We start from the raw sequence: 27,357 nt of genomic DNA on the forward strand, positions 1-27,357 counted from the left end.
GAAAGTTACGCTGCACTTTAACTTTAGATTAAACTGAAATGTTTTATTTTTTGCTTCTGTTTATTTGACTTCAGTCGTTTGTCTCTTGTAAACACTCGAGTCACCTGGAGCTCCGCTGGGGCCTTGACCTCCTCGGCACAAATACACTGTAAAAAACATTGGCTAAATAGACTTTTTGTTCAATTTCGTTTCTCTGTTAAATGTGTTATATTACGACAACATTTGAGCTGTAGTGGATGTACATAAAGCTCGGAGTAGAGCCTCTGCTCCTCAGACCTGTGTCCAGTCTTTGACCCGCTCTCGACACAGTTCTTTGGTCTGTTGTTTTCTGTTGTTGATCAGTGATTGGTCGATCTCGGGGGAAATGGTGATACGTTTTGTCCTGTCCAGGTTGACCTTGTGTGTCCAGACCTGTGTCCAGACCAGTGTCAAAATGTTTTTATCTGGCTGTTTTGGTCACACTTAACAGATAAAACACTGTAATTTGACTTGTTTTTATTATTTGCTCGTATTTAACTTCTTGTCGTAAAGCAGTTTGTGATTTTGAACGGAGAAAAGCGCTGTATGAATAAAGTTTTTATTATATTTTAGTTTTTATGATTAAATTATGACCTGAATCTACGACCAGGTGTATTTAAAATGTGTGTTGTTTGTATTACTTCTATTTACTGTATTTAGTCTTGTTTGGAAATGCTTCTTTTTAATGTATATTTTTCGATCTCTGGAAAAAGTACTGCATTTTGTACAAATACAAATACAAAAGAGGAACTCAAAAGTAAAAGTACCGAATCAAAATCCACTTAAGCGTTGTTGTTGTTGTTGTTGTTGTTGTTGTTGTTGTTGTTCATTTGGCCGGAAGTGGCATCCTCACGTGACGCTGCCGTCGTCCCTGACAACGCCGCGGTTCTTTAGGGCGAATGACGGTAGGCGGGGCTTATCTCCGCCGCGGGCGCTGCCTTGTGATTGGATCAGAGCCGGAGCGAAGGACGTCGGCGTAAATAAAGAGCTCCCGAGCGCGCGTGACCGGCCGGACTCGGACGGACCGGGACCGAGACAGAGACCGGGACCAGGACCGGGACGTGTCGCGTGGATTTACCCAGAGCCCGCAGCTGATTGGCCCCCGGCGGCGGGTGAGTTTTAAAGATAATAAAGATACAAACTGTTACATGTGTCCGCCCTTTTGTCAGACATTTACACCATTAAACACTGTATTTATCCAAATTAAACCACATTTACAGCTTTAAACGCTGTATTTATCCAAACTAAACCACATTTATTGCATTAAACACTGTATTTATCCAAACTAAACCACATTTACAGCATTAAACGCTGTATTTATCCAAATTATACCACATTTACACCAGATGAAAGAGAAACAGTTATGAGAGTCCAAACTCAAGAGTTATGAGAGTTGTATGAAACAGTTTTCGCTCAGTTTTTTGCTCAGAACGTTTAAACCAGACTCCTGAATGTTCTCAACGCAGTTAGATAAAAACATATTGAGATATGAATTGAAATATTTACTTTTGTACTTTGTTACTCAGTTTGCACAGCTGAATATACAAACGTGTGTTCCTCTTGAGCACAGCTGCCGCAGACATGAGCTCCGTCAAGTCGCTCAGTTTTCTCTCAGTTTTCTCTCAGTTTTTGCTCAGTTTTTGCTCAGTTTTCTCTCAGTTTTCTCTCAGTTTTCATTCTGTTTTCTTTCTGTTTTCGCTCAGTTTTCGCTCAATTTTCGTTGTTTTCGCTCAGTTTTTGCTCAGTTTTCAGTCAGTTTTCAGTCAATTTTCCTTCTGTCTTCGTTCTGTTTTCGCTCTGTTTTCGCTCAGTTTTTGCTCAGTTTTAGCTCAGTTTTAGCTCTATTTTCGCTCAGTTTTTGCTCAGTTTGCACAGCTGAATGAATATACAAACGTGTGTTCCTCTTGTGCGCAGCCGCCGCAGACATGAGCTTCGTCAAGTCGTTCAGTTTTCGTTCTGTTTTCGCTCTGTTTTTGCTGTTTTTCTTCAGTTATTGCTCAGTTTGCACAGCTGAATATACAAATCTGTGTTCCTCTTGTGCTCAGCCGCCGCAAACATAAGCTCCGTCAAATCGCTCAGTTTTCGCTCAGTTTTCGCTCAGTTTTTGCTCACTTTTCTCTCTGTTTTCAGTCAGTTTTCAGTCAGTTTTCAGTCAGTTTTCAGTCAGTTTTCAGTCAGTTTTTGCTCAGTTTTCGCTCAGTTTGCACAGCTGAATATACAAACGTGTGTTCCTCTTGTGCGCAGCCGTCGCAGACATGAGCTCCTTCAAATCGTTCAGTTTTCTGTCAGTTTTCGCTCAGTTTTTGCTCAGTTTTCGCTCAGTTTTCGCTCAGTTGTCGCTCAGTTGTCGCTCAGTTTTCGCTCAGTTTTCAGTCAGTTTTCGTTCTGTTTTCGTTCTGTTTTTGCTCAGTTTTTGCTCAGTTTTTTTCAGTTTTTGCTCAGTTTTTGCTCAGTTTGCACAGCTGAATATACAAATGTGTGTTCCTCATGTGCTCAGCCGCCGCAGACATAAGCTCCGTCAAATCGCTCAGTTTTCGCTCAGTTTTCTGGCAGTTTTCGCTCAGTTTTCAGGCAGTTTTCGCTCAGTTTTCTCTCAGTTTTCGTTCTGTTTTCACTCAGTTTTCACTCAGTTTTCGATACGTTTTTGCTTAGTTTTGTCTCAGTTTTCAGTCAGTTTTCGTTCTGTTTTCGCTCAGTTTTCGTGGTTTTCGCTCAGTTTTCGCTCAGTTTTCGCTCAGTGTTTGCTCAGTTTGCACAGCTGAATATACAAATGTGTGTTCCTCTTGTGCTCAGCAGCTGCAGACACAAGCTTCGTAAAATCGCTCAGTTTTTGCTCAGTTTTCAGGCAGTTTTCAGGCAGTTTTCGCTCAGTTTTCACTCAGTTTTCGCTCAGCTTTTGCCCAGTTTTTGCTCAGTTTCCACAGATAAATATACAAACGTGTGTTCCTCTTGTGCGCAGCCGCCCTAGACATGAGCTCCGTCAAGACGTTGGCGGTGGATCTGGAGCGAGCGGGCAACGCGGCGTTCACGGCGGGCGAGCGGGTGACAGGCCGGGTGGTCCTGGAGCTGCGCAGGGAGACGCAGGTGGTCTCTCTGAAGGCGCAGGGCCGGGGTGTGGCCACGACGCACTGGCTGGAGAACCGCGGCATGAACTCCGTCTACAACGACTACAGCTCCAAGATCACGTACTTCAGGAAGCGGCAGCACCTGATCCGAGGTGAGCGAGGTCACGCACCGGGGTTTGCTCCGGCGATGCGGCCGACATAAAGCAATGAAAGCAAGGCAAGGCAAGGCAAGTTTATTTGTAGAGCATTTCATACACAAGGCAATTCAAAGTGCTTCACACAACAGGAAAAAGAAATTACAGACCACATACATAGCATTCCAGACACTCTTTCCCATATTTATTTGACATTGCCAGCATGACAGGCGTCTCCGGGATGGACAGATCACTTTAAAATTGATTCCTTCCCATATCAGCGCGCTATCTGCCCAATGAAGGATTATTACAACGTCCAAATCTTTGACAAATGCCTGCACTTTACATAATTCAACAACAGCAAATCAACATACTGTATTATATCTTTTTAATGGGAAAAGTACAGCAAAAAAAACATGACATATATTTTACTATTACAAATGAACAGGTTTGGTGTCATCATTTCAGAGAACTTTATCGTTATTTGTTTTTGGTCCAAACACGTATTAAAGGACACCTATTATGCAAAATGTCCCTTTTTAACCCTGTTCTCACTCTGTTCCTCGTCACAAACTCAGCTAAAGTCACATTTAGCTTTATTCACAGTTTGATAAAGTCCTCTCCCCTCCGAGCCTCAGAAACACTCCGTTCTTGACGTGTGATGTCATTTTCTGCCTGTGACGCGGCTCTGAGAATCTTCTTCAGTTTTTGAACTCCACAAAATCGTCTCCAGACTCGTTCTGAGCATTTTTAAAAGGCTAACGACAATAGAAAAGATGCATCGATATTGTAACTTCGAGTCCTTTGACAATCGTTGCCTTTGCGATGGAAAACGTCACCACTTTTTGACGCTTTTGTGACAGAAAACTCTCGATTATGTTTGTTTGTTGGTTTTTGTGGTTTATTCGGTGTATTCGGTAAACATATTGAACATTCCGGCCGACGCTGGTTGCACAGAGTTCGAGGACACAACCATCAGACCAAATGGTGAAATAGTGTTAATATTTGATCAAACTCTCAGAATCCGGCAGGTAAACACGTCCCTCTGACACGACAGAAATGGGCCGGACTCTGGTGAAGAGTTACAGTTTTGTCAAAAGAAACTGAGACTAGGAGTCTAAGAGCTTAAATAGTCCTTCATGCATCTGTACAAAACACAGAGAAGGTCAGTTCTGTTGGAGATTGTGGTTTGTGAGCTTTTCTCCACGTGTTTAGCTTCATTCACGCTCGTCTGATGAGTCCTGTTAAAGTCCTTCTCCTCCGGGCGTCAGAAACGACACGTTCTGCATTTCCCTGATCTGTGAGGTCAAAGGTCGAGCTCCGAGGTCTCCTGTGAATTCCACCAATCATCTCCAGACTTCACAGAACACCAACTTTATTTATAACACAGAACAATACCAACTTTATTTATAACAGAACACCACATTTATTTATAACAGAACAACACCAACTTTATCTATTACAGAACAAAACCAACTTTATTTATAACAGAACAACACCAACTTTATTTATAACAGAACAACACCAACTTTATTTATAACAGAACAACACCAACTTTATTTATAACAGAACAACACCAACTTTATTTATAACAGAACAACACCAACTTTATTTATAACAGAACAACACCAACTTTATTTATAACACAGAACAACACCAACTTTATTTATAACAGAACAAAACCAACTGTATTTATTACAGAACAAAACCAACTTTATTTATAACACAGAACAACACCAGCCCGTCCACATTAGAGCTCAGACGTGAAAACAGGAGCTGGATCTGCCTCTGGAGGATCTAGAGCGTCCTTCACCAGATCTTCATCTTCTGATGTGGAACTCGTCACCAGAGACGTTACATGCGTGGGAACCAGCAAACGCTCTCAGACCAGCAAACGCTCTCAGACCAGCAAACGCTCTCAGACCAGCAAACGCTCTCAGACCAGCAAACGCTCTCACACCAGCAAACGCTCTCAGACCAGCAAACGCTCTCACACCAGCAAACGCTCTCAGACCAGCAAACGCTCTCACACCAGCAAACGCTCTCAGACCAGCAAACGCTCTCAGACCAGCAAACGCTCTCACACCAGCAAACGCTCTCAAACGTTCTAGTATCTGTAAGATCTGACCTTATATCTGACTCACGGATGTCTTTCTTTCTGCGCTATTGTTGACATGGGCTGGCCCCGCCCCTCTGCGTCTCGCTTGTACCAGACTCCATTCATCACCACGACACAACACACTGTTCCAACTGAAGAAAATGAAGGATTATTTCAGACATTTCAGCAGTCATCGGCCACATCGGCCACAGTTTGTGTAATACCATGTTATGGACTTCACTTCCTCCTTTTCCTTCTCATACTTTTTTCCTCTGCACTTTCTTCCTCTGCACTTTCCTCCTCTGCACTTTCTTCTTCTGCACTTTCCTCCTCTGCACTTTCTTCCTCTACACTTTCCTCCTCTGCACTTTCTTCTTCTGCACTTTCTTCCTCTGCACTTTCTTCCTCTGCACTTTCCTCCTCTGCACTTTCTTCCTCTGCACTTTCCTCCTCTGCACTTTCTTCCTCTGCACTTTCTTCTTCTGCACTTTCTTCCTCTGCACTTTCTTCCTCTGCACTTTCCTCCTCTGCACTTTCTTCTTCTGCACTTTCCTCCTCTGCACTTTCTTCCTCTGCACTTTCCTCCTCTGCACTTTCTTCTTCTGCACTTTCTTCCTCTGCACTTTCCTCCTCTGCACTTTCTTCCTCTGCACTTTCTTCCTCTGCACTTTCTTCTTCTGCACTTTCTTCCTCTGCACTTTCCTCCTCTGCACTTTCCTCCTCTGCACTTTCTTCCTCTGCACTTTCTTCCTCTGCACTTTCCTCCTCTGCACTTTCTTCCTCTGCACTTTCTTCTTCTGCACTTTCCTCCTCTGCACTTTCCTCCTCTGCACTTTCTTCCTCTGCACTTTCTTCTTCTGCACTTTCCTCCTCTGCACTTTCCTCCTCTGCACTTTCCTCCTCTGCACTTCCTTCCTCTGCACTTTCTTCCTCTTCACTTTCCTCGCTCACGCTCTCATTTTGCTTTCAGTTTCAAAAGCGCCTGAATGAATAAGGAATAATGCTTGATTTCACTGCATCATTGATTACAAATATAGTTTATATTTTATACATCATTGATAATAACATTCAGCAAATGTTTGACATCTGGATTACAAAATGTATATCGAGTTGTTTTTTTTTAACCAAATTGTAAAAGATACTGATATTTTAAACGAGTTTAAAAGAGGAACTGGACTTTTAGAAGTATTTATTCAAACAATTTATTTCATTTTCTATGAAAACCAACTTTTTTAATGACTCAATAAAAAATATATATATATATTTCATTTTTATATTACTTAATTAAAACTATTTTTTTTTTTTTACCTTTATTTAACCAGAACAGTCCAATTGAAATTACTTTCACAAATATGACAAACCACAGATCCATAGACCTGACGTGTAACTAGAGCTATTACCATGTCAATACTAAAACTAGTATTATATATAAAATCACGTTCTTTCCTGAATGGTTTTAGAAGTGTCACTAACAGATCCAGTACGAGACGTGACGACATTAAAATGACTATTATCATTGTGGCATTATCGACATCGAGCCTTTTCCTGGACATTTTCCCGTGACAAACACCTTAACGAGCTCTGAAATAGATTAAGCTGATTCTTAAAGGTCCAATTCTGTCCTTTTTATGTGGAACTTTTCAATATCGAGTTCAAACAAGTTTTGACTCCAATTTAACTTTGGACTGTATCTGGTTCATATGAGTCTGACTGCGTCGCTCTGGCGTCTGACAAGTTCACGCTCGTGTCGTAAACGTGATCCGTGTGTCTCAGTGTCTGTTAGTTCAAGTTTAGTTCAAGTGTTTCATCATCTCACTTTCCACGTCACTGGAAGCGAACGGAATGTTCCGGGTTTTATTTTTGAAAACACATGTTTTTTTCTGTCACACTTTGAGCCTGATAAGCCTTTGTTGTTGCTGTTTGTGTGTCTGACCACAAGAGGGCGACGTGCAACCGAGAACTTATCCACAGGAAACAGACAAAACAACTTTGTGTTTGTTTCACTTTCTCCCAAATGAAGAAGAAGAAGAAGAAACGTTTCTCAGAATTTCAGACGCAAAAGAAACTGAAACGTGATCAGCTGATTTTTCCATTACATGCACTTTATAAAGAAAAGTTATATTATATTTAACGTGCATTTGACTATTTTACTGTTGTTTTATGTTGTTCCACATCGTCAAAACCACACAATTCGTTCACTGAAAATCATCATAAAACTTTTCAGATTCTTTTTAGAGACGTTCGCTTTAGACTCTTTAATTCATGTTTTCAAATGTTTAACCTTCTGAAATTCAAGACATGCTTTTCCTTTCATTTCCTTTCCCCTGTTTCCTCTTTCATCTCCCTTCTTTCCTCTCACTTCTTTCCTCTCATCTCCCTTCTTTCCTTTCATTTCCTCTCCTCTCCCTTCTTTCCTCTCCTCTCCCTTCTTTCCTTTCGTTTCCCTTCTTTCTTTTCGTTTCCTTTCCTCTCCTTTCTTTCCTCTCCTTTCCTCTCCTCTCCCTTCTTTCCTCTCCCTTCTTTCCTCTCCCTTCTTTCCTTTCGTTTCCTCTCCTCTCCCTTCTTTCCTCACCTTTCCTCTCCCTTCTTTCCTTTCCTTTCCCTTTTTCCCTCTCCTTTCCTCTCCTCTCCCTTCTTTCCTCTCCTTTCCTTTCCTCTCCCTTCTTTCCTTTCCTTTCCTCTGCTCTCCATTCTTTCCTCTCCCTTCTTTCCTCTCCTTTCCTCTTCCTTCTTTCCTTTCCTCTCCCTTCTTTCCTCTCCCTCCTTTCCTTTCCTCTCCCTTCTTTCCTTTCCTCTCCCTTCTTTCCTTTCCTCTCCCTTCTTTCCTCTCCTTGTGGACATTGCGTGTATTGCGTCCTTGTACAAACTGCTCTTCACACGTGTTGTTTCCGGCTCATTCAGACAAACTCTAGCGACTGTGTTCAGAGCCAGAGCCACGTTCAAAGCTGTGTTCAGAGCCTTGTTCAGAGCTGTGTTCAGAGCCTTGTTCAGAGCCTTGTTCAGAGCTGTGTTCAGATCCTTGTTTCCTCTCCCTCCTTTCCTTTCCTCTCCCTTCTTTCCTTTCCTCTCCCTTCTTTCCTCTCCTTGTGGACATTGCGTGTATTGCGTCCTTGTACAAACTGCTCTTCACACGTGTTGTTTCCGGCTCATTCAGACAAACTCAGAGCTGTGTTCAGAGCCTTGTTCAGAGCTGTGTTCAGAGCCTTGTTCAGAGCTGTGTTCAGAGCCTTGTTCAGAGCCTTGCTCAGAGCTGTGTTCAGAGCCGTGTTCAGAGCAACGCATGTGTTTTCCTCCTGGAACTATCAATCAGCACTTGGACTTGTTTTCGCTCCTTGGGCCCCAGCCCCGGTCTACACACTCAAGTCTGCTGTGTTTGTGAAGGCGCGTTCAGGGGCCGCTGCGTAAACCTAAGTCTGTCAGCTAGTTATTGACAGTAACAGTGTTAATTCGTGAAGACTGTAATAACATGTGTTATAGACAGTAAAGACGGTAATAACATGTTTATAGACAGTAAAGACGTGTTATAGACATTAAAGATGGTAATAACAAGTGTTATAGACAGTAAAGATGGTAATAACACGTTTATAGACGGTAAAGACGTGTTATAGACACTAAAGATGGTAATAACAAGTGTTATAGACAGTAAAGACTTGTTATAGACTGTAAAAACAGTAATAACATGTTTTATAGACAGTACAGACGGCAATAACACGTGTTATAGACAGTAAAGACGGTAATATCATGTGTTTGTATATATATATATATATATATATATATATATATTATATATTATATATATATATATAATATATTATAAATTATATATATATATATATATATATATATATCATACATGTATATATATATAATATATTATAAATTATATATATATATATATATATATATATATATTTCAAAAAACCTTGTTGTTTGTCATTGATGAAACCGTGAAATGTCCTGTTTCTTTGACTCGTCACGTGACTAAACTATTACTTCAGACTTTTGAACGCGGAACAGGAAAGTTACAAGTGTCCAAACCCGGTCCGTGAAGGCGGCACCGGCCCCGCGGCTCCGGAGGCTCCGCGGCCCCCGAGGCCCCCGAGGCCCCCGGGCGCAGCCGCTCCTTCCCCGCTTACATAACACGGCGCCCCGCCCACCGCCTCAGCCTCCAAAAGGGCCTCCTCCAGGTCCCGAACAACACTCCAGCTTTGGCCCCGGACAAAAGACGCCACAGCCACAGAGAAGAAGGCGCAGAGAGAGACAGGCGCAGAGAGAGACAGGCGCAGAGAGAGACAGGCGCAGAGACAGGCGCACAGAAGGCGCAGAGAACCGGGCGTCGCGCGCGTCACTTTGGGACTAACTTTCCCGGAGCTAAAGATGATCTTCGACCGGCTGCGGAGGCTCGCCGTGCTCTTCGACTCCCCGGAGCTGGACTGTCCCCCCGTGTTCAGCAGCGGGGACGTGGTGTCCGGCCGCGTCCTGCTGGAGCTGTGCGCGGAGACGCGGGTGGAGTCGCTGAAGCTGCACGCGGAGGGCTTCGCCAAAGTGCACTGGACCGAGTCCCGCTCCGCCGGCTCCAGCACCGCCTACACCCAGAACTACAGCGACGAAGTGGAGTATCTGAACCGCAGGGAGACGCTGCTGCAGGCGGGTCAGTGGAGCGTGCGCCCCGGGGAGAGCGCGAGGGGGACGCGGGGGTCTGTGCCCGGGGGACGCGGGGGTCTGTGCCAGCTGCGTTTAGACCTGGTTTAGACCGGTTTAGACCTGCTTTAGTCCTGGTTTAGACCTGGTTAAAACCTGCTTTAGTCCAGTTTTAGTCCTGGTTTAGACCTGCTTTAGTCCCAGTTTAAGTTCTGGTTTAGTCCAGTTTAAGTCCTGGTTTAGTTCTGCTTTAGTTCTGGTTCAAACCAGTTTAAGTCCTGCTTTAGTCGTGGTTTAGTTCCATGTTAGTGTTTGGTCTTGGACTTTGTGGAGTCTGTGATAGATCTTGTTTACACACAGTATAATCCACGTTTAGACTTCCTTTCAGTCCTGTTTTGTCCCGGTGAAGCAGGTTTTAAGTCCTTTTTTAGTCCTGGTTTAGACCTGGTCTAGTCCTGGTCTAGTCCTGGTCTAGTCCTGGTTCAGTCCTGGTTTAGTCCTGGTTCAGACCTGGTTTAGTCCTGGTTTAGACCTGGTTCAGTCTGTTTTGCTGCTTTTAATTATTTCTAAACCTTTGTAAATCACCTGAATTCATTGTCTTCAGGAGCAAAACAACAGCTCGAGTTCAGACTTGTTTTCCTCGTTTGATGTGATCTGCACCAGACGCTTATCCTGTTGTTTACGCTCATTTTTCTTTCACTTTCCCCTTTAAAAGCCCTGTCCTTTTACTAAACGTGTGCTAAACAGAGCTTCCTGTTGTTGGAGCTCTTGAAAGTGCAGCTGGCGTCGACTCAGATCCAGACTCTGAAAAAGACTTTTGGACTTTTATGACTCGCAGGAAAAGTCGTTAACTGCGTTTGAAATCTCGGGAATTCACAATCGCACCAGCTTTATTCAAGAACATTTAACAGATGTTTATGAGCTTCAAAGTATGAGTGGCGAGTCCAGGTTTAGACCTGGTTTAGAACAGGTTTATTACCCAGTCATAACTTGTTAAAAGAGCTGGGAGTTATATCTGCTTTATTTTAAAGTCTGTTCAACTGTAGACCGAGTTTAGACCCGGTTTAGACCTTGTTCCAAACCGTTTCTTCCTTTGTCCTACTTTAGACCCGTTTCAGTCCCGTTTCAGAGCGAGGACACAGAGTCCCGGCTCGTGTGGAAAGCGTCGACTCAGCGCGTCCAGACTTTTCCTCCTTCGAAGAAAAGTTGTTTTTCCGCAGCTCTGGCTCGTCAAACAGGAAGTCCAGACTCGCTTGGCTCAGTTTCTCTTCTACGGCCCGAGCCAAAAGCAAAACAAGCTGTTCTTTTTGGAACAGAAAATGCCCTGAGTGCCTTTTTATCACGTTTATCTGTGAAAGAAACATTTCAGCACATGTTTGCAGAGGTCCAAAGTCGCCCACTTTGATGAAGAATAAGATAAGATTTTGTCTTTTGCAGAAGAAATAGTTACTTCATTGGTCGATGACGTCTTATTTTCAAGTGAACTAAGAGTTTAATCTGCATTTTTATGGTTAAATACACGGTGTTGTAGAGGATTTAAGTGTGTGACCTCTTGTGTCAGAGCTCTTCGGGTCAAATCTTAGAGATGTTTAATAGTATTTAGAGCTTTAAGCAGCTCCGCGCCACGTTCAGTCGACTGACGTGTGCACAGAGCGTGTCTTTGCTCGACCGCAGCCCTAAACTCCGGACACACGTGTTCTGGGGGGCGGGGCCGAAACGTCATGTAACCGATCCGGAGGAAAACATGTTTTGAGCGGAGCGGGAGCCGCCCCTCGGAGGCGTCGCCGGGCCCTTGTGATCCGCTTGTACTTTGGCACGGATCCAGCAGAAACCAGGCCGAGTTTGTGCGAGTGAAGGTTCTACTCCCGAGACGTTCAGGGTTTAAGGTCTTATTACGAGCAAATAAAGCCTGAGCTGGAACTCATTTGAACCGCCGTCTCGGAATGATGCTCGAGAATGTTTCGGTATTGACGCCGACATCGAATGAAAACTCCCTCATTCTGTAGTTTAGACCTTTGCGAACGTGTTCCCTACTCTTAGATTTGAGTTTTCGCTTAAATGTCGGTGCTTTTTGAACCGAATCCTGCCAGAAAAATATACATTGCGTGTCCGGTTTGTCATTGTTTTTTTATTTGTTAAACTACGAGCTGCACAAACTCAAAAAGAGACGCGTCTGTTTTAATCATCAAAATATCAAATATAAAAAAATATCGATAGGGCAGCCCACGATATCGATACTGTGGCACCAAATTGAATATCACGATATATCCATATTTCGAACCCTAATGAAAACTGAAATGATTTTATGTTTTTTTTTTATAAACTTTTCCCCCATATTTTTGACTGTATTGTCCTTTCTTGTTCTAGTACTTTGTACTTTTGTACAAATGGTGTTTGTGTTGAATTATTGTGAGAATGGATGACTTTGGCTCAGGCTTTTAGATAGAGACGCGTCTTCCTGTATTTTGGACGGGGTATTTTAAATGTGGACGGGCATTTTCGAGTCCAGGGACGGCCATTTTATTAATAAAACATACAAATTTTTTGGACAGGGTGTTTTCAAATCCTATCTAAAAGCCTGCTTTGGCTTCCGGGCAAAAGGTTTAGTTTATATAGTTTTATTGAACAGAAATTATGTGTAGACATTTTTTTTAAATGTCTTGTTCATGTTGCTTTCTGGTCTTTTCCTCGTCTTAACCTGGATATGGCGTTTTTGCAGATAACGGCGAGCTGACGGTGCTGGCGGCCGGGCGACACGAGTTTCCCTTCAGCTTCCAGCTCCCGGAGGAGACGCTGGTCACGTCGTTCGAGGGCAAACACGGCAGCATCCGGTACTGGGTCAAGGTCAAGCTGCACCGGCCCTGGTCCACCGTCCGCAAGGTCAAGAAGGAGTTCACCGTCATCGAGCCCATCGACATCAACACGCCCGCACTGCTGGTAAGGACGAGGACGGAAGCACCGGGATTAGACGATATGTCGCGACTGTTGACGACCCCCGATTCTCGACTGGCTTTAATCAAGTCAAAGTAAAGATAATAGTAAAGTTAATTGTGACAGATAAAAAGCACTTGACGCTCAGGTTCCCTTATGGGAATCGAGATTAAAATTAAATCGCGCACTTTTGCTTCTCAAAGTCTCTCTTAGCGCTGATAAAAATGATCGTTAGCTTTGTCTGGACCAAACAGACTTTAAAACGCATCCGAAAATACTTTAAGTTCGGCGCGTTCAGGGTCACTTTGGGTGATTTTAAAGTCCATATGGAATCACTATGGATTTGCAGAAAACTTCCTTTTAAGTCAGAAAATCTATGGATGAAGTGGATTCAGTGAAATAAATTAACATCTTTAGGTTCATAAAAGCTTAAATGTTGGGACAGCAAACCAAAATGTCTCGCCTGACGCCGTTTTAGATCGATATCGCAACAATTAATGAAAATCGTTGCAGCGTTAAAAATGATCGTTACCTTTTCCGGACCAAACGGACTTTAAAATGCATCCGAAAATATTTTTTTTACAACACAGACAAAGTCGCATTATTAAATCAAAATGACAAAATGGAATAAATGACTTCTGGTCTTCCTCTGTGTTACACTGTATTTGTCGATCTTCTCGGTCACTATTTTGCTCTCTGAAACCGTTTTACTTTTCCGCCACTAAAATACTCGTTAGTTATTAGTTGCTTAGTTTTAGTTGATTATTATGAGAAAAAATTACTGAAAACGGTAAAATACTCGTAATACTTGCTCGAATGAGACCGAAATGCTTCTAAAACGGTGTCGAGAGTCGTTTTGGCGCGACTTAACTTGACTGAACTTCTAGCGCTGACGTTGTGACCCTGAAGGGGGCGCTCTTTCTAACGAGGTGTTGTGGCGTTTCCCCAGGCTCCGCAGGCCGGCACCAAGGACAAAATGGCCCGGGCCTGGTACAGAAACTTCGGCCAAGTCAACGTGACGGCGAAGATCGACAGGAAGGGCTACACGCCAGGTGAGCGCCGAAACGCCGCCTGCACGTTTACATCATCGAACACGGAAACTCACTTCGGGCTTTCGTTTTACTCTTTGTACTGCAGAGGTTTTTAACTCTTATTTTAGTGCATTATTTCATCCCTTTTGGACCAAATCCAGTTGAAACAAGTACAAATACATTGGAAGCCTTAAGTCACCATATTTCAACCTTCATTTGGTGACGACCGCTAAACGACTGTTAAAAACAACCGCTAAAAACGATCGCTAAACAACGATTGCTAAACAACGACCGCTAAACGGCAGATAAAAAAGACAGCTAAAATCGACAGCTAAAAACAACTGCTAAATAACGACCGCTAAACGACTGCTAAACGACTGCTAAACAACGACCGGTAAACAACTACCGCTAAACAACCACCACTAAACAACCACAGCTAAACGAACGCTAAACAACGACTAGCAACCGCTAAACAACGACCGACCGCTAAACGACGACAGCTAAACAACGACAGCTAAACGACTGCTAAAAACGCTCGCCAAATGCCTGCCAAGCGACCGCCAAACGATTTCAACCTTAATTTGGTGACGTATAAAGTGCAATATTGACAAAAATATAAAAATAAAAAATTCTTATTTGACATTTTGATTTAATAAATCCACTGTTTTTGTCATTAGACTCTAAAACGCGATTACGCTCAAAATAAAATCCTTTCTACGGTCGATTATCTTTATCTAACCTCAACTTATCCACCACAAACGTCCCACAGTGCCACCTTCACCCGCTTTTGTCCGGCGCAAACGCTGACCTCTTCCTCTGTGTCCCCCCCCCCCCAGGCGAGGTGATCCCCGTCTTTGCCGAGTTCGAGAACTCCACGTCGCGGTCCATCGTGCCCAAGGCGTACATCGCGCAGACGCAGACGTTCATCGCGCGCGGCACCATGAAGCAGAAGCGCTCGGTGGTGGCCACGCTGTGTGGCGACATGATGAGCGCCCGCAGCCGCGAGACGTGGCACGGGCGGGCCATCAAGATCCCCCCCGTCGGGCCGTCCATCCTCCAGTGTCGCATCATCAAAGTGGAGTACATGCTGAAGGTGAGGCTTTCAGGTTTTAAAGGGCAAATACCTTTCATTTTTTTCATTTACTTTTGGTCAGTTTCCTCTCTCGACATATAAACTTTCGACTGGAAACTGTGATATTGATCCAAAATGGCGTCAGGCGAGACATTTTGCTTTGCTGTCCCAACATTTAAGCTTTTATGAACCTAAAGATGTTCATTTATATCACTGAATCCATAGATTTTTCTGACTTTAAAGGAAGTTTTCTGCAAATCCATCTTGATTCCATATGGACGTTAAAATCACCCAAAGTTATCCCTGAACCTTAATTTCAATGAAAACATGACATTATTATTGTATTACAAGTTTTTCATCCTAAGTCTTACATTTATACAAGTAAATACTAGTAAAGTGTCAAATTTATACCTCTAAACTGTTCGACATTTGTCATCGTTTAAGAGAATGAGGTTCCCATTGTAACAAGACGGACGCTTCCTTTACCGGCTCGTTTTCTCTCGCCTGAACCGTACCGTTGCCGTGTTACCGGGCCGACTCTCCTCCCCCCTAACCCTCCTGTGTCTCCGCCCCCAGGTGTGCGTGGACGTTCCCGGCACGTCCAAGCTGTGCCTGGAGCTGCCGCTGGTCATCGGCACCATCCCGCTCCACCCGTTCGGCAGCCGGACGTCCAGCGTGTCCAGTCAGTACAGCGCCGACCTGGAGTGGCTGCGCATGACCATCCCCGAGCAGCCTGAGCGTGAGTGCCACCTCTCTTACCCGCTGCCGTGACAACGAACGTGCAATATGTTCAACTAAAGCTTATTAATGATACAAATCTGAGCTCGTTATTATATTTTGCCATTTTAGTTTTGTAATGCCACGTTTTTATTGATATGAAACATCTTTTGACTTTGTCTGTTTTAGTCATTTGGACTTTGTTGACAGAATTTACAGCTTTTCTCATTTCCTTATTGCAGTTTTGATGATTAATTCGACTCTATCACATGTTTTTATAATAATCGGATGACTAAATTGGTTTAAATATTCCCTCGCTTCAAAAAAACCCCGGTAAAATCTTCATTTTCACTTTCAGTTTTAAAATGAGCCCGGTTTTCTTTTGGTTTTTCTTTTGGTTTTCCTTTTGCGACGATGACTAAGTGTTTGGACTGAAAAGAGCTTGACACTCGGGTCTTTCCTGTCGCCGTCTTGTTTACTTTTTTGATAATTAGTGATGATTCGTGTCAAGCGCCGCACAAACAGACTGCGTGAATGCAGCGCCGCAGGGTGAATCAGAGCTCAAACGTGGGCGTCGCCGCGAGGACATGACTAACGCCTGAATGACGCGTTGTTTTACCGTCCACATTTTTAAAAACCCGTAAAGGAGTGTAAACATCAGGGACGAGGCCGCTAAACAACTGCTAAATAACCGCTAAACGACAGCTAAACGACCACTAAAAGACCTCTAAACAAACGCCAAACGACGACCGCTAAACGACAACCACTAAACAACGACTGCTAAAAGCCAGATAAACGACTGCTAAACGATAGCGACGCAGCTAACGTTTCATCTTGTCTCCTTCCAGCTCCTCCCGAGTACAGCGCCGTGGTCACCGAGGAGGAGGCGCAGCAGAGGAACGCCGGCCCCGCCCCGCCGCCCGCAGAGGACCTGAGCGGCCCCCTGCAGGCCTTCGTGCGGGAGTTCCGCTTCCGCCCTCCGCCCGTCTACTGCGAGGTGAGCCCCGACCCGCGCGGGACGGTTTTACACCAGAAATGAAAGTCAAGTTATATACGAGACGCTTTAATTGTCCCGCAGTGACTAAAGTACAAGAAGATAACCAAAAAAACATAAAAAAAAAACATTCAAGAACAAATCAAAAAATGCATAAATTGGACATAAATTAAGTTATTTTTGGAGTATATCTACTATTCAAAAGTATAATCACATTAATGAATTATTGATTGAACATTGATTTTCACATTTAGGGCTGCGCAATTTTAGAAAATAAATCAAAAAATGTCCTGACGAGTAATAGTAATAGATTTAAAAATGCTTGTTTCAAAGTCACATGGGACACATTTTAAACCTCAGGAGCAGAAATATTTAAGAGACAACTGAAATATGATTCGATAAATATGTTTGAAGTTGACATTCTACAGCTAAATAATTGCAGTTAAAACGACTGCTAAACAACCGCCAAATGACTGCTAAACGACCGCTAAACGACCGCTAAACGACCGCTAAAAGAACTATAAACAAACGACAACCGCCAAACGACGGACCGCTAAACGACAACCGCTAAACGACAACCGCTAAACGACGACCGCTAAACGACGACCGCTAAACGACGACCGCCAAACGACGACCGCTAAACGACGACCGCCAAACGACGACCGCCAAACGACGACCGCCAAACGACGACCGCTAAATGACAATGATATAAAAATGCTCGTTTCAAAGTCATTTTTAAGAGACGACTGAAATATGATTCGATAAACATGTTTGAAGTAGACGTCCTGCACCTAAATAATTGCAGTTTTTGCGTCACACAAAAACCCCAATGTATTTCTATATATTTTTGTTCCAGATCGACCCAAACCCTCAGCCGTACAACATCCGCCCCCGCTGCATGACGTGTTGATCCATGCGCCGCCGCCGGCCCGAGAGTCGAGCCGATTTTTCCAAAAAAACGCACCGATCGTCATGAGAGTTGTCTTCTCCTCTGGATCTGGACGATGGGACATGTGCAGCGCCCCCTGCTGATAGGCCGGAGGGGCGAGTGACAGGACCGCGCTCCCCGAAAACGCCGCCAACGAGGATTTTTGTCCCGAAAGCGGAGGGAAAACGGCAACTTCGCAGCTTCTCCCCCCCCACCCGTCCGCCTTAAGTGATTTCTGTTTCTGGGCTCGCGTAAAAGGAGCCGCCAATCAAGGTTTAAATGGACATTGTCGGGGGTAAAATCACTAAAAGTTGTTTTTTAAGAGCGCTTTTTGATAAGTCTTTGACGACTTTGAAGGTGTTCGAACGTGCAATTGTAATCGTGACGACGCGCAGTAGACTTGTAACAACTGTTCATTGCCTGAAGATGATTTTTCTACTGTTACTTAAGCACATTTATCTGAAACGTGGAGTTCTTGGAGTTTTTATGCACAATGTACGATTATGTCGATTATGCTAAAATATGCTAAAGGGAATTTTACGCCAGTGCCTTAAAGTCTGCAGACGGACACGGAGAGTTGAATGTTTTGAAAATAAAACGAAAAAAACGATTTAGCCTAGCCTAGCCTAGCTTTAGCCTAGCCTAGCTTTAGCCTGGCCAGCCCGACACGAGAGAAGCTAGTTTGAAGTGTCTTTTTCTTTTAAATCAATGCTGTGGCGGGTTATATGCAAGCCGTCGCCGCCCGCACTTTTGATTCTTGCCGGGGTTTTTTTTCTGCTGAATGCGTTGACTTTGCGTTGAGTCGTAACGTCACGAAGCGCAATTATTTTAAGGGCAGTTAACGGGTCAGAATTCAGTGTTCGAAGTTACGTTTTTGGATGAAGTTGCTGGGTTTATAAACGTGAAACAAAAACAGGCACAAATGAAATGGGTCTAATCTGTGCTTTTTTTGTTTTTTCCTTTTTGGATGTTTCTCGTAACGGCCGCGGCATCCACTGCGCCATTTTTTTGTCCGTCCGCAATGAAAGACTTGGCTTCGACCACAGGAGAGCTCAGCCGTGAACCGGGACCACGTTTCCTCATTCTGTCTTTGATTTACTCGCATTTATGGACACAGCTAGCATGTAGCGCTAGCCTCAGCTAACCGCTACGACACGCGGGACCTACAGCCAGTATATTTGCTCAAACGAACTTTGGCTGTACAATTTTTTGTAGCGCGACATCTATAAATGTTATAAAATCGTGTAGTGGACGACAAAACCGCGCCTTTCTTATAATATCGACCGTTGTACTTCGTCTGAAATCATAACCTCAAATTCAAGAACGTAAACCCGCTTTTTGTACATTTAGTTGTTAGAATCGGGATTTCTGGCCAGGCTACTGGAGCGGTTGCCTATTAAAGAGATTAAAAAGCGTTGGCACCGGTTTGTCTGTTGGCTAATCGTCGCTAACGCTAGCACGATGATGAAATATAGGAGGTTTAGCGCCGGTGGGCTCCGGACGCCGCGCGCAGGACGAAATATTATGTTGAAAACCAAAAATGCGAGATGTTGCAGGATGTTTTTGGCCTTTGGTGGCGCTCTGTGGTGCTCTGACACTGGAGATGCCACTGAAAAACAAACGGACTCAAAAGAAAGACATTCCAAAAAAGCGACCGGAGGCGTTTCTCCTCGACTTCCAAAGAGAGACTGTCGAAAGAGGAGAACGAGCCGGCCAATCAGGGTCCGCACTGACAATAACACAATCTGAATGTATTTTTGTACAATGTTGATTCTCTGATATTTGCCAAAGTTTTGTAATAGTTTTGATAATAAAAAGAAAAGTACAGATGTTTTTTGTGTCTGTGCTTCATGAGCCTTCAGAACACCATAAAAGTCACATAAGGGTACAAATATAATAAGTTTTTGGTGATTATTTTAACTTTACAAATGTTGAATGTTAAATAATTTGTCAATTTTTTTCTTAATTTGGTGGCATAGTATTGAACAAGAATCGATTCGGAATTCATCCCAAAGTTTGGTACAATTTACAAAAAAAATTAAAAATTCTGACATTTTAACATTAATTCAACAGAGGAGTTTTCTCACTTGCTGTAGAACTTGACGTGTGAAGCACCATCTTCAGATTTACATTTATTCAACAAAAATGCATATATTTACCGTATTTTCCAGACTTATAAGTCACACTTTTTTTACATATTTTTTGCCGGGTGAGACTTATACTCCGGAAAGACTGATTTCTGATATTTTTCGTTATTATCACACTGGCAATGGCATTTTACACGCCGACCACAAGAGGGTTCTAAAGCGCCACAGAGACGCTTTAAGTGACACAGAAGAAGAGGCACTTCCTCTACCTGTGGAGTTCCGGGAGTTATTTAGAAGTGACACAGGAGGTTGTGATTAATTGTGCAGAGTAACACGCACAATAATGTATGTACAATCTAGTCAAAACTACTCAAAACAACGTTGAGGCTGCGTTCACACTTTAGCAAACACTGCATCAAAATTGGGACTAAACCGAGGCTAATCCTGGAACTAAACCTGGACTAGAACAGGACCAAACCAGAGTCTTCATGGACGATGTATGAGGTATGAACGCAGCTTTATTGAAGGTTTTACGCTAGCATAGGTGTGCCACGTGTTTGTTTTCTAATCTGTTATTATTTTAAATTGCGTTTCCAGATGTTCTTGGTCTTGGATTTTATCTAATCAATGTCCCCCAAACATGCAACTTATACTCCAGTGCGACCTATATATATGTTTTTCTCTATTATGCATTTTTTTGGCTGGTGCGACTTATAGTCTGAAAAATACGGTAATAATTTCTGTGAAATTTGAGGAGTTTTGGCTCATTAGAACATGGTTGCTAGGCAACATTTATGGGATTTACATGATTTACACATTTAAATATAATTATCTTTACTGTGATTCAGTCAGATGCGTCAAAGGCACTTTAATAACGAGCCGTGGACTTGACTCGAGTCAGACATTGTGAGGACTTGGGCCTCGATTTGGACTTGAAGGTCAAGGACTTGGGACTTGGAACGACTTGATGATTCTAAAATAATACTTTTGTTGTTTACAGTCGATAGTTAGATTCACTTTTTCACCAAAACTTTTTTAAGAGCCGTTCAAAAACATAATCCTCTCCATAGCAAACTGTACAAACTGTACAAACTTTACTCATTTAATTTGGCCTTAAACTCAAACCAGAAGACTTGGATTTGACTTAAGACTTTCAGATCTAAGATTTGGTCCAACTTCTGAGTAACCCTGAACATAAAGGAGGTCAATAACTGTTGGATAAGAACCATAACATAAACCGGTTGATCACGTCTCATATTCACAGAGCAGTTTAAGATCTTGCGTCACTTCGTCGGCGTAAACAGCCGAGGTGGAAGGGCGGGTCCATTGTTTCGATTCTTCGACAGGTTGTTTTGACGCTGGGGCACATTGTGTTCAGAGCTGTCAATCAAAGTGTGCCTCAGGGCAGAGAAACAGGCTTCTCATCAAAACATGTCATTTCAACCCCAAAATTATGTGCACGTGTCTGTAAGATGTGTTTTTTTCATATCTAACAATGTCTGCAAATTAATGAACGATTTGAAAATTAGATATTACAATGAGCAAAAGTCTCATATGATGTGTAAACAGGAAGCTGAAACCAGTGAACAGGAAGAATGAGATAATTATACATTATTACCACCACAACATGTTTCATATTAACATGTATAAGTGTGTGCAAAGCTTTAAAACGTGACCAAAATACTCCCTAAAACAGATGAAAAGTACTTTATACTTCTTGTGTCCTGCAGTTCAAACACGCTGCTCTCAAAAAGTGAAGTAGAAGTAAAAGTACAGATACCATAAAACATAAAACAGTACAGTACTTTTACTTCTGTACTTTCCGCCCCTGATAGTGATCAGTGATCAATCAGTGCTTTTCCAGAATGTTCCACGGTAGAGCATTCCATCAAAAGCCCCGGGGCTGAAGCTGATCCGCTGCACTTACGCAATCCAGGTTTTCTCCACTTTTTAAAGCTTATTTCTCTTTAGAAAAAACAAACCGGTCCAGTCTGCTTTCATTCTCCCACTGACTCCACAGCTCCTACAACAAACTGTACAAGAGTCTGACTGAACCAACGCATTAGCTTAGATGTTAGCATTAGCTTAGAGAACGTATCCTGGCTCTGCTTTATGAACTTGAATATTCACCTAGTTCTTTTGTAGAATTTCCCAGCAGAATATGGAGCTGATTGTTATTATAGTTACCATGGTGACGACCTCTCTAGACATTATTATAATTCGGATATCTGCGTCACGAGACGTTTTCGGGGCCTGGCTGGGCTGTTGTCGGGGCGTGGCTGGGCTGTTGCCGGGCCAACGCTGGGCTGTTCTCGGGGCGTGGCTGGGCTGTTGTCGGGGCAACGCTGGGCTGTTCTCGGGGCGTGGCTGGGCTGTTCTCAGGGCGTGGCTGGGCTGTTGTCGGGGCAACGCTGGGCTGTTCTCGGGGCGTGGCTGGGCTGTTGTCGGGGCAACGCTGGGCTGTTCTCGGGGCGTGGCTGGGCTGTTCTCAGGGCGTGGCTGGGCTGTTGTCGGGGCGCGGCTGGGCTGTTCTTGGGGCGTGGCTGGGCTGTTCTCGGGGCGTGGCTGTTGTCGGGGCGTGGCTGGGCTGTTCTCGGGGTGTGGCTGTTCTCAGGGTGTGGCTGTTCTCAGGGTGTGGCTGGGCTGTTCTCGGGGCGTGGCTGGGCTGTTGTCGGGGCAACGCTGGGCTGTTCTCGGGGCGTGGCTGGGCTGTTGTCGGGGCAACGCTGGGCTGTTCTCGGGGCGTGGCTGGGCTGTTCTCAGGGCGTGGCTGGGCTGTTGTTGGGGCGCGGCTGGGCTGTTCTTGGGGCGTGGCTGGGCTGTTCTCGGGGCGTGGCTGTTGTCGGGGCGTGGCTGGGCTGTTCTCGGGGTGTGGCTGTTCTCAGGGTGTGGCTGTTCTCAGGGTGTGGCTGGGCTGTTCTCGGGGCGTGGCTGGGCTGTTGTCGGGGCGTGGCTGGGCTGTTCTCGGGGCGTGGCTGGGCTGTTCTCGGGGTGTGGCTGTTCTCAGGGTGTGGCTGTTCTCAGGGTGTGGCTGGGCTGTTCTCGGGCGTGGCTGGGCTGTTCTCGGGGCGTGGCTGGGCTGTTCTCGGGGCGTGGCTGGGCTGTTCTCGGGGCGTGGCTGGGCTGTTGCCGGGCCGATGCTGGCTCGGCTCCGGCTCTCGACTCCTTCACGTTACAAACATGAAAGCAGCTGAGGAATGTTCTGTTCTGGAGGAGATTAGCACATGAGTTCACCTCCTGCAGAAACTGTGCATAACCATGACGTGACTTCACAAGTGCAAATACCTGATCGTTCCAGAGGAACATTTTGTTTATGAGATGAAATGACCTGCAAAAACAGCTCTGTTTGAAAAGAAATCACTGGAGTTTTACACTTCACTCTCTGTGTGATGTTTTCTACTTTACGATTAATAATATTGCATCTCTCCTCAATCTAATCCACTCAGAATTGTTGAAGGTCTGACACATGCTTGTCTCCATGGAAACCTTACTATTGGTGGGCTTGCATCGCCAAAGATATGACCCGTAACTTGGCCTTATGGTCGCCTGTTTATGCTCCAGTGAGAAAAATACCAGCGCAGTTTAATGTAGAGAGAATTATGAAGAGAAGCTGTGGGTCTGAGGACGTGTCTGAGGACGAGTCTGAGGACGTGTCTGAGGACGAGTCTGAGGACGTGTCTGAGGACGAGTCTGAGGACGTGTCTGAGGACGAGTCTGAGGACGTGTCTGAGGACGAGTCTGAGGACGTGTCTGAGGACGAGTCTGAGGACGAGTCTGAGGACGTGTCTGAGGACGAGTCTGAGGACGAGTCTGAGGACGTGTCTGAGGACGTGTCTGAGGACGAGTCTGAGGACGAGTCTGAGGACGAGTCTGAGGACGTGTCTGAGGACGTGTCTGAGGACGAGTCTGAGGACGAGTCTGAGGACGAGTCTGAGGACGTGTCTGAGGACGAGTCTGAGGACGAGTCTGAGGACGTGTCTGAGGACGTGTCTGAGGACGAGTCTGAGGACGAGTCTGAGGACGAGTCTGAGGACGAGTCTGAGGACGTGTCTGAGGACGAGTCTGAGGACCAAACACCAGAGAAGCTAACAAAGAACTAGTCTGAGAGGCTCGTGAAGTGTTGGGAGGATTTATACATTTGTCAAACTGTATTTAATCAGGTGAAAACCCTGAGAATGAAAGAGATGAATTGATGGAGGAGGTTCTCCAGGGGTTAAAAGAAGGACTCTCTTGTTGTTTGTTGAAAATAGTTCTTCTGTATTGAACCTCCTTCAGTTCCACGCGGGTTAAACGTGTCCGGGGCATCTCCAGATCTAGTCTTGGTCAGAACTTCCACTGGGCGATTATATAATAGTTTTTAGTTTTAATTTGCACATTTATGTTCCAAAGACGGTCCAATGTCAAATCAGGGCCACTTTACTTTCTTTACTTCTCTTATCTGCTCTTGAATTCAAAAAACAAATTAAACTGTAGATAATGTTTCCTTATCAAAAACATTCCTGGACTTGTTGTTGAGTTGTCTTCTCAGTTCTGTGTCATTTTCTGTAGTTTATGTACGTGCAGAAAACAAGACGGAATAAACCTGGACTTTCTTTTCCATAAACCTGGTCTTGAAGCTGCTCGAGTGTTTCTGGCGGAAGCTCCAGCTAAAACAAACATCTCAAAGCTCATGTTGCTCCTCTGTAACCGCTTGTCTTACACATTCCTTCTCCTCCTGAGCTTCACATGTGCACTTTTGTTGTTGTCGGTACAGGCCCCGCCCACCTCAGACCCCCGCACTCCGAGCCAATCCCGTTGCTGCGTTCAGTCTTCGGGGAGCCACACCTCTTCTCTGTCCCTCTGGAGGATCATATCTCCACCACAGGAGCTCAGACAGAAGAGAACAAAACCACAGCTCCTCCTCCTCACGTCGCAGCACAACCTTTTGACAATCTGTATTTCCGAATACAGTTACTTTGCTAGAATCAGAGGAATACTTTGTGGTACTTCATTGTGTCGTTTAGGCCTCAAACAGTGGCATGAGTGAGAGAAGCAGAAAACTTCAGCTCGTTTGGTGTTATTTTTCTGAAGAAGCAGAGTTTTGTCATGAAAAAAACTGTTTAAAAATGCTAAATGTGGCCAGGCGAGGTCTGTGATTAGTCCACCTGGCAGCTGGGGGGCGCTGCAGTCCGGGCCGGTCCAGTGTAGCCAAGGTAACTTTAGTTTTTTAGTATTTGCAGCTCAGAGAGTCAAGTCTGGGCCAGGACCACGAGGACGAGGAGGAGGTGTTAAGCTCACACTGACCCGAGGAGTCAGTGAGTCGAGCTCATGACTCCGCCCAAGTGTCCAAGTGTGGAAGGACAGAACTTCCTGTTGCTCGTTTGGCCGTGCGGTCAATGGTTAAATCGTCAATAGCGATTGGTTTGATGGAGGCGTAACGTGTCAAGGTTAGCTTCAGCCGCCGAACCCACAGTGTAAAAGGCATCCGTCGTCAACGATCCGCTGACCTTCTGGTCACCTTAACACATCACCATCTACAGAGGCGGGGTTCTGAATCGACCAGGCTGATTACCCGATACAGAGCCCCCATCCTGAGTCTCTACCCAGCCGTCGTCGCTCCGTCGTTGCTCCATCATCGATCCATTGTCGTCATTATCAATAAAAAAAATATATATATTTTATATTCCATAGCTGTGGCGTGGTCCTCGCCACCGCCACTGCCTTTTTGTTCTGGGCCTAAAACCAGTCAAAAATCTGACAGAAAGTCTTATTTTCAGACAAATCAACCATTCGGGGCCAAACAACGTCCCCACAGCAGTGTCACTCCTTGTGTTTACCAAAACGCTTCATAACATCCTCCTCGGGGGAGTGCAGTTTACATTTGCAGTGCTCTACGGCGTCCCGCGGGGGCCACTTCTTATCAGCGCTTACATAATGGCCCCGTAACAGTCAAGTCTTTGTGCGTTTGGCTTTATCTTTACTCCTGCTCCGGTTTGGGTCCCACACGGAGTGGGAAGAGGAGGAGGGAGAGGCTGAGAAGGTCCCACAAGGGGCGTCCCGTGTGGCGTCCCGTGTGGCGTCCCGTGTGACGTCCCGTGTGACGTCCAGAGGGGTTATGGGTAAGTAAACACCGGGCGGAGGAGGAAGACGCTGCATGTAAACAGCTGCTGTCGGGGTCAACATAAGGGGAGGTCGTGGAACAAATGGTTGCGTTGACATGGCAACATGGACTGTGACCCAGGACCCTCCACAAACATCTGCCTGATGCCACGACCCGATCATCTGGACGTTCCATCACACGATATTTATGTGTTTCATCTGCTCTCGTCAGTGACACGTGAAGGAGGATGTTTAGTGTCACGACCGGAACATCAGAACTCTACACTTAAAGTTAGTCAGTTTTACCCCCTAATTATTGTCAAAAATAAAACTGTGACTTTTAACTTTTAACTTCGACTCAAATGTCGATGGGTTGGGACCAACTCGAACCCTATTTTGGATTGGCTAATGCTAACGGCTGTTGCGTAAAATACTTTGCGTCTGCATCCTCGCTTAGGGCTACACCAGTATATGTAGGGTTTTCTTACTAGTACAAGTACTGCAAGGTTATGAGTGTCCTCCCACTTGTGAAAGAGGCCGGGGCATTCAAGGTTGATATCGATTTAAAGAATTGTTCAAGATTTCAAACATGACACACTGCATAAGTGTGGTATGTTTGATATCATATTTTAAGAGTGAGTTGGGGAACCAGCCGGATATTTGGCATTAACAACTCTATAATCAAAATCTCAATTGATTCATTTATTAAAAATCAATTTGCTCGTTGATCTGAAGGTTTGGGAGAACGTAACCATGACATTGACCGCTTTTCTGGAAATTAATGAAAACTTTACCAACTGTGGGTTTTGAAGATTTAATGACCAGATAATTAAACAGATAGATACGAATATGGAATATGCAAATGAGTCGATAACAGATGGAAACACTAGACATGATTGTTCTAGATCTATCTAGTGTGTTGGAGTTAATTCTGAGAGGATATTATCAGCCTGTGAAGTGCATCATACAATCGGAACCAGAAGCTGTGATCCTGAGGAGATGGGCCTGTGTGTCGCCTCCAGGGGTCACTCAGGGGTCACGCTGGGGTCACGCTGCAGCTCAGTCCACACACTGGCCAGAGCAGGGCTGCTCTGTGCTCTCCTTGGTTCTGAGGCGATCCTCGGACAAAAAGGGGCCGTTGCACTGATTCACAGATGAAGCTGGTCTGAAAAGACTGTCCTGGACTTGAAAAGTTGCAAAAAGGTCCTTTGCTTGATTGGGCATGATGAGGTCTCAAGCACGTTTAAAAACGGGCACAGAATTCTTAGTTCTGGGAGAGAAAGTTAGCTTCTGGCTCTGGAATGTCTTTGTCCCATAGCTTAGCTTAGCTTAGCATCGCTAGGCCAGAGATGAGCCCTGATCTCCTGAGATCCGATCTCATGGACCTCGTCAGATGGAGCTCAGATGGAAACTTGAATGGAACTGCCACTGTCCTTCGTCTCTCTCTGACTTTTCCTTTGTGGGGTTTTTGGCGCCGTGGCTCTGGTTCAGCCAATCAGAACGCACGCTGAGTCAGAGCGTTCCAGAGCGTTCCAGAGCGTTCCGGTAAAGTGCGACGACGTG

At 44.7% G+C, this 27,357-nt stretch overlaps 2 protein-coding genes across 3 annotated transcripts in view; one reads left to right on the forward strand and one right to left on the reverse strand.

Annotated features, from left to right (window-relative positions):
- The window catches only part of LOC140353630 (ubiquitin-ribosomal protein eL40 fusion protein), a 287,808-nt gene that overhangs the window by 22,886 nt on the left and 237,565 nt on the right, over positions 1 to 27,357 (reverse strand). The gene's annotated exons all lie outside the window — the stretch shown is intronic.
- arrdc2 (arrestin domain containing 2) lies at positions 1,046 to 19,451 on the forward strand. Of its 2 annotated transcripts, XM_072438276.1 has the most exons (8): positions 1,046 to 1,130; positions 2,978 to 3,235; positions 12,676 to 12,893; positions 13,837 to 13,939; positions 14,755 to 15,011; positions 15,567 to 15,729; positions 16,556 to 16,704; positions 17,558 to 19,451. In XM_072438276.1, the coding sequence occupies exons 2-8, from the start codon at positions 2,989 to 2,991 to the stop codon at positions 17,609 to 17,611; spliced, it is 1,191 nt and encodes a 396-aa protein (XP_072294377.1). In that variant the 5' UTR covers positions 1,046 to 1,130; positions 2,978 to 2,988; the 3' UTR covers positions 17,612 to 19,451. The 2 variants fall into 2 exon arrangements, with proteins under 2 accessions (XP_072294377.1, XP_072294376.1); XM_072438275.1 differs by lacking the exons at positions 1,046 to 1,130; positions 2,978 to 3,235 and adding an exon at positions 9,539 to 9,966.

The sequence above is a fragment of the Eucyclogobius newberryi genome, unplaced genomic scaffold, assembly GCF_026437365.1.
Source record: "Eucyclogobius newberryi isolate DKJ021-1_F unplaced genomic scaffold, fEucNew1.0.hap1 SCAF_9, whole genome shotgun sequence".
Taxonomy (NCBI): domain Eukaryota; kingdom Metazoa; phylum Chordata; class Actinopteri; order Gobiiformes; family Gobiidae; genus Eucyclogobius; species Eucyclogobius newberryi.